At 37.5% G+C, this 7,794-nt stretch overlaps 1 protein-coding gene across 1 annotated transcript; it reads right to left on the bottom strand.

The window, feature by feature from the left end:
- Positions 1-3,866: 3,866 nt before the first annotated feature.
- On the bottom strand, positions 3,867-7,469 carry tcap (titin-cap (telethonin)). Its single transcript, XM_055153142.1, has 2 exons — positions 7,209-7,469; positions 3,867-5,303 (listed from the first exon to the last, which is right to left on the bottom strand). The coding sequence occupies exons 1-2, from the start codon at positions 7,355-7,357 to the stop codon at positions 4,913-4,915; spliced, it is 540 nt and encodes a 179-aa protein (XP_055009117.1). The 5' UTR covers positions 7,358-7,469; the 3' UTR covers positions 3,867-4,912.
- Positions 7,470-7,794: the final 325 nt, after the last annotated feature.

Here is a 7,794-nt window from a genome sequence, read left to right as displayed (position 1 = left end):
AATGGGGTTGTGGTGGTTGTGGTGTAAAACATACTACAAATGTAAATAGTTAAAGAAGATGTGCCCCAAATAAGGAAGGCAATCGCTGTCATTTACATTTCTAATCAAGAAAATAAAAAAAAACTGATTTGGAACTAATTACAACTGTGTGTAGCATTGTGAGTGAAGAACAAAGTTGAGAAGGTAAGAGCAGGTCGTATCACGTTGCTTCTACAAAAATATAGATATTTGGCTCATCTAAATATTCAAAATGATAACTTGCAGCGGTGGGAGCAAGTTGTTGTTTCACGAGTCTAAAATAAGTCTCAAGACTTTGACCTCAAGTCCCAAGACAAATACAGGAAAGTTCAAGTCGAGTCTCGAGTCACTGGCCCATAAGTCCAAGTCAAGTCCAAGTCATCTGCTTTGAGCTTCAAGTCATTTCAAGTCTTTAAACCAAAGTACTAAATATAGCTTAGATTTTTGCAATATCACTTTTAAACTCAATTGTACTTAAAAAGTCATGGTATATTTCTATATGAGCATGCAGGTAATTATTAATATATGTATTTTATAGGAGAAGCATCAAGTCTTCACAAGTCACAGGCCTCAATTCAGAGTAAAGTCCCAAGTCATTGACCTTCAAGTGCAAGTTGAGTCCAAAGACTTGCAAGTCCCCACCTCTGGTAACATGTATTATCAAACTTGATTTAAAGGACTTATATTAGGCTGTGCTATTTTCTGATCTGTTATAATGTTGCTTCCTCATCAAAACGTACCTGTTGTGTTTTGTTTCATTCACATGTGTAACATTATAACATGGCTTCAAGCTCACAAGAGTCAATCTTGCATAACATAGAACCTTAAAAAACATTTTTTAGCTATCTCTGCTAACCAAACTTCAGCTCAGCCCTGTGCACAAACATTCAGAAAAATAAAATACAAAACAGAATACTTTATACAACACACAGTCCTTGAGAGTCATTGGAAGTTACATTTCCCAGAAGCCACAATAAAACTCCATAATTCAGCCATCACCCGCATAGACACACTCCCTGCTTCGGCATTGGAAAGAATCTCAACGTCAATTTATCGGATGGGTCCATGACAATGCCTGCCAACGCCTGTCCCCAAGCGCTGCAACTGCCGAAAATAGTTTCATATTGTGGGTTTAAGTGGAGTTTGTGAGCTGTGAGAGTGCGTGGTGGTGTGGGTGTGGGCCAGGGCATTTGCGGGGTATTAAGGGAGTAGTTTTATAGATAGGACGTGTGGGAGGGCATCCAAATCTCTGATAAAAGAATAGGATTAAGAGCTCTGTAAAATAATGTGGTGCTTTAACAGGTTTGATTTGGTTGTCTGGGCAACGGTCACTAATATCAAGCCACAGTTTCCAACCACAATTGACAAGAGAGAAGACCAGTCAACAAGTTAGAAAGTGGTCGGCGTGGCGATTGATAAATAAACCTATAAGGATTATTTGAAGAATTATTTGTGCCATAAATACTGCTGCTTTCAGATGTTGTTTAAAGATGCATTGCATAACTTTGCTAGTGGAGGGGCTGTTATTGGTTGATATTATTGGTTTGCTTGCAAGTTCAGATATGTGACATTGAAGCTGTATATCTTCATGGAGACAAACGTGATGCCCCCTGGATAAGTTACAGGTCAAATCTGTGGAAAGGTGACCCAGTTCATGGTAAGAATGCATGTTCTTTTTTAAAACAGATATTTTTAACAATTACAAGGGCTGTAATTGAATAAAAGCGAGATGGACTCCTTTCAAAGCAATAATGGAGACAGCAGGTGCCGGGCTGTTTATCAGAAAAGTTACCAAGTGCAGCTTTACCCAAAACATGCTACATAGGTCTCCATGAACAGTTGATAGTCAAGGTCAGTTAAATACAATCAACCAATGAATGTGGCTAGACACTTCACCCACATTGCCTGGTATGGAGGTGGTGTGTGTGTGAGTGATGGTGGTGGTCGGAGGGTCCATTGGCGCCGATTGGCATGGCAGCCGCGCTTCTGTCGGTGTGCCCCAGGGCAGCTGTGGCTACAACAGTAGCTTACCATCACCAGGTGTAGAGTGAATGAATAATGCTGAATGTAATGCTCTGTAAAGTGTCTTTGTGACAAAAAAAATGTCTGTGAAAAGCGCTATACAAATAAAGACTTACTTTAAACAGGAGCTATTGCATTTCTAAACCCATCTTCATCACCTGAACAACCTTAAAATATTAATATAAGACAACTTTATTTTATTATTTCCTCAAAAATGAGTAAAACATGACATGCAAGGCAAATTTTGATGATGCAAAGCCAAGTAATATATAAGCCTAGTTATAATGTGTTGGTTGATCAAATAAGAGGAAGGCGGACACGTTCCCAGCTCCTATATTTTCCACTGGGATCAATTAGTCCGATCCAGCGCAGTATTGTGGGGGTGCGCTATAAGACACACTAATGAGGACTGTCCTGATAATTATAAAGTGCAACTAAAGTGTGACTAATGCTAAACGGTGCCATTATAGTCTTGTTTTCTTATTGATGAAACCTCATATTACAAGCCTGTTATGTTTTTTTTTTCTTTTGTGAAGCTTTACGATAAAATTTGATTCAAAGGTTTAATCATATATTCTTTGGACTGAAGGAGAAATTTAGAAATGAGCTACCCAAAAGATGTTACTCGGTGAACTTTTAATACATCCCTATAGGCCACTGGATCCCAGTTAGTTAAAGCACAGACCTATTATGCAAATAGACTTTTCAGAGCCATGTTTTAGTAGTTTCCTCTTCTCTTTTACCCTCTTGAAGTTGTATTTGGAGTGATTCGTGCATGTTTGAGTAATCTTTAATCGCTTTTTTTCAAGACGCCATATTACCGATCTTATTTATCATTTATTTATTTATTTAATAGGGACAGTGCATATTAATGAACATTTGTAATTACAAGTGTAGCAAAAAAGCTTATTTCCATCTGTTGTCCTTAGGTAAAACATAACACAGAACAGTAAAAGACCAAATTAAAAGTGTTTGCAGACAAGGTTCTCCTTTATCAACCCTCGTTTTTACCACCACCACTACATGCCCACTGCTCTGAACTTACTTCATTCTCCATTTTATTTTCTTAAGAAGTGATACATGATTCCTCAACATTTCATAATCATTTTGGTACTTTTTTTTGTTTTGTTTTTAACTTACTTGCTAATATGATCTGTAGGTATTTGTTTTTATGACTTTTACGGTGATGTCAGCTCCCACTGGGCATCGCAATTTTGTAAACTGGAATAAAACAATATCTAGGTAACGTAAAATGAATTAAATTAAGAACATTTTACTTTATTTGAGTCGATTCAACTTGACAAGTAAAATGATCTATCAATGGAATAAGTGTGTTTTTCTTAATTCAGACAACATTTGATTTTGATTTGATTTTTGTTATTTTAAGTGCAAAAAGTTGTTGTTTTTCTTATTTTAAGTGTAGCAAGATGTGTTTTCAAAATTTAAGTACAGTTTTTAAGTTTTTAAGTACAGTTTAAGTTACAGTTTAAGTTTTTAAGTACAGTTTTTATGGACAGTCTTTAAGTCTTGTTCCACTGGCAGATAACTGTACTTGCTGAGTGAAATTTACTCAGATCATGGTAAAACTTTCTTAATTCAAGTCATCTTAACTTGAGTAGATTTTGTTTTTTTCAGCGTAACGCGTAAATCAGCAGACTTGTTTCTTTTATAAAGTTGTATTAGATGAATATTGCGATTTAAAATGTCAAAATGATCATATAAGGATCCACAGTTGTCATGGATTATTACTATTTAGCAGATACAAGCACAATACTGTACGTCTATATCTTTAATAAACATTTAACAAGTAAGCAAAGAGAGTCGAATGTGATTTTGTAATTATTTAATTGAAATAAATAAATATTAAACTATCAAAATATAACATAAAATCATCACAAGATAAAACATGTACAGTCTATTCCAAAACAAATGTGCAAAGATAAAAACATGTAGTACATCTCTTTACATTCTTTGGGGTTTATCTGTCACATACTTCACATACATCAGCTGACCACTCGGAGCGCCGTGTCCTCTCAGAGATCAGACTGGGACAAGAAGAGGGAGGGGTCTAAAATATTGTCGCCATCCCTAGCTGTCATCACTCCTCCCTCCCCCTCCCCTCTCCTCCTTCTCTCTATCTGTTTCCACTCTGTTTTTCCAATACAGAATCACGCGCGTCCATTTAAACCCTCGTGTCATAGTTTTCCAAGCCAGACATTCACAATCCTTCACTGTACAAATCAATAATAGGTTTAAGTTATATTCCCGATACATTCTTATTCGTTTAAACACATCTATTTGTAGTTAAGAGATTGCAAAGTGGATTAGTGTCTTGCCAAAGGGTATAACTTTACAATGAGCTAAGCTGGCATCGAACCACACAGTTACTGGACAATGTGTTCTATTAAGATATGCGAAACACTTGTGGCTTTTTGGCATGTGGCAAGTTACATAACAGTGATATAAACGTTTAAAGAAAGATATTGAAGGTGCACAATGGAACTTTTCTCGCTATCGCCATGGAGATGTTGTTACTTTGCCAGAAATGTTCCTACAGTATGACATTGCTATCTATCAGCTTATGGAGACACCATCAGACCAAGTGACAGGTCAGATCTCTGGAGAGGCAGCCTCACTCTCAATAAAAATGAGACAAGCCAGAATCAGACCGTCCAGTTACAAAGTTACGTAGTGCACCTTTAACTTAACAGCTTAGCCAAAACTCTATCCTTCCTCAAGACGATTTTGAGCCCACAAATTCCAACCAGTAGGACTATTTACATCAACATACCATCACAATCTCTGTACATCTTCTCATGCTTATTTCTCAGCGCTCAAACCCAGTCCATAGTCTACTTTCTAGCTTCTTTTCTTAACCTCTTTGGGCCTCCTGCGACATAGATCTTCCCAGAATGTTCGGCACCTTGACGAACTCCATGAGCCCCGGTTTGACTGGAGGTAGGTCTTTCGTGATCTCGTCCACAGATCTCTTGGTGGGGCAGACTCCGTTGGGGGCGAGGAAAGGCTGGAAGTCCTCTTCGGTGTGGGGGGCCCCGCGGCCGAGCCGGATCCCGAACTCGGTCGGGATGAAGATGGGCAGCGGCAAGGTGTTTCTCTTGGGCAGGAGTTGGTGCTCCCTGACCCCGGTTTCCATGGTTCCCACTCGGACCACTCCGGAGGGACAGGCCTGGAGGAGGGTGCGGGCCTGCCACTGTCGGGACAATGTTTCTCTGCGGGATGTGTCGTTCATATTCATGGTTTGTCTGGAAGATAGAAGGATTCATGTTAGAAAAAAGATTAAAGAGGACTTTTCAAAAACAGATGGTACTGATTGTGCCTTTGATTGTGTTACATTGCTATCCTCTGTTTTTTCAAGCCAACTTTTTAATAAAGTCCTTGTAAATAAGAGGGCTCCATGAAAAATGAAGCAGGCCTACTAAATCTACATTAACACAAGTCTATATGAAGGAAAAATACAAACTTTGTCTTGAAATAAACCAAAATATATTAACTATATCTATTGTAACCCAATAACAGTGTAGCTACTGGAAGAGAAAGTCACCATAAACTGGTCCTTTATTTGATAGAAATGAGTGAATGGTTGTCTATCTCTGAAGTTTTGACTACTGATCATTGTTTAAAGTTTACCCTGCATGTGGCCCAAAGTTACAAAAATACCTATGTTTCTGAAAGTCTTAATAACCATAGATAATAACAGATAGAATAATAAGATTAATAGTGCAAACAATAGCAGGATATTTTAAGTTTAAATGGTTTAAGCCTTAATTAAATGGCAGGATTAACTTCAAAACAAGATCACGTCTTATTAACATACTTAGGTGTTATTAATATATATGTATATTTTTTATTCAGAAGACTAATTTTGTAAGATGACATGTCTTGGGGTACAACAAGTGACCCTGCTGTGATGTCTGCACTGTGAAATGTTCAAAGTTCATGTCGGATCATGTCACTTAAGCAGGTGTAAATCCTCTGTCCCCAGCTTTGTATTTCAGTACATTCATTTTAGGTGATGCTACTATTTAAAACAGCAGCCCTGTTTTCTTTGTTCAGAACAGTGAAATAACAGTCAATTGGAATATAAGTTCACATTTTGCAGCAAGTTAATCTTAACATCAATCATTCTTGTGGAGATTTTTTTCTATTTGGTCTGTCCTTTATTTTGTTACTGACAGTTTTTAAAAAAAAAAAATTTAAATAAACATTCAAATAATCATGACAGTCCAGCCAATTTATAGTTTTATGAAAATGCCCAAATTCAGATTCAAATTCTCAGATTCAAATCATTAGAAGCCAATTTCTTACAAACATTTTTTTTGCTGATTCTGATTATTTTCCTTACATTTTCCAGATTTTTTCCCCCTCTTTCAACCATAAAATTATATAATACTTATGTTTACTTACTGACTTTAAGATATTAACAATTCAGCAACACAAAAACTTATGTCAAGTACGTCCATTAAGTAAGATGTATTTTTTTCTTAATTCAAAGTCTGAGGGATTTTGTACGCTTCTTAATTCAAACAACATACAGTTTACTTTCTTATAGAGTTGTTTTGTTATCTTCAGCATAACTAGATGTATTTTCAGCTATAAAAACACTTGTTCCATTGGTAATAATTGGATATAACATTTTCTTAATTCAAATCAGTTTAACTTGGCAACATTTCTGTAGTGTAATATGAAGAGTTGCTTATTTGCAGGGATCCATCTTTAAAGGTGCACTGTGTAACTTTTCTGGTGGAGTGGAGGGTGCGTCACGTGATTGTTTCTATGGATATGTCATTGCTCTACCTGGAATGTTCCACAGTATGACTTTAAACAACTTTATCTTACGTTTATTCAATTTCAAGTGTTTTTATAGCTCAAAAATACCTAGAAAAACTGGCATTGTGATTCTGTAAGCGGGGTTGCCTCTCCACAGATCTGACCTGTAACTTGGTTTGGTTTGGTTTCCATGCAGATAGAAAGGTTTAATGCCATACTGTGAAACATTCCAGACCAAGCAATAACATTTCAATGGAGAAAAGCATTTGATGGACCCCCAGAGTCACCAAAAAGCCATCTCAAATCACTAAAGATGATTTCATTTTTTCATTTCATCTATCTATCTATCCATCCCTTTCCCATCTCCCCTCTCTTCTTACCTGTCCTCTGGCTGTGTTTTGATCCAGATATTCTGCCAGTCCGCGCTGTAGCTCTCCTTTGACACCGTATTCTCCTCCCGGACGCTACAGGCCAACTCCGCTCCAACCACCGCTCCATTGTGTTTCTGCAGGACCGTGCGCACTGACATCCTCTTTCACTTTCGCCTGTCACAAAACTTTAAAAAAAAAAGAAAAATCTTGTTTGGTTTCGAAGCTGGTTTGCTCCGTCTGTCTGTGCCTCCTCTTGTGCTGTGTGCTGGGGGCCGGTCCTGCTTTTGTAGACGTCCTGTTGCTATTTTTGATGCATGTTGTCACTCTGTAGTCACTGAGTGTACGGACATCAGATACTCACACTCTGCTTGTGTCACTGCTGGGACATAGGCACAGGGAGACGAGCCAAGGAATGTACTCCACTAAGACTAATGTTACTTCAAAACAACAGTGGTGGAAGGTAAAAGTACAAAGCAAAAAAATTCTTCAGTACAATTTTTTGCTTGAGCACATTTTACAGTGGATATTTTTACTTTTACTTCACTACATCTGAGAGAATGTATCTGTACTTTCAACTACACGAATTTTAAATCTG

The sequence above is a fragment of the Boleophthalmus pectinirostris genome, unplaced genomic scaffold (genome assembly GCF_026225935.1).
Source record: "Boleophthalmus pectinirostris isolate CB_2022bp ecotype Guang Dong unplaced genomic scaffold, ASM2622593v1 HiC_scaffold_17, whole genome shotgun sequence".
In the NCBI taxonomy this organism is placed as follows: Eukaryota; Metazoa; Chordata; class Actinopteri; order Gobiiformes; family Gobiidae; genus Boleophthalmus; species Boleophthalmus pectinirostris.
This window is presented reverse-complemented; position numbering and strand designations above follow the sequence as displayed.

Excerpts from the sequence above, each read along its gene's own strand:
- tcap (XM_055153142.1), bottom strand. The coding sequence starts at position 7,357 with ATGTCAGTGCGCACGGTCCTGCAGAAACACAATGGAGCGGTGGTTGGA. Across the intron at positions 5,304-7,208 it reads AAAACACAGCCAGAGGACAG|ACAAACCATGAATATGAACG; the intron begins GTAAGAAGAGAG and ends TCTATCTTCCAG.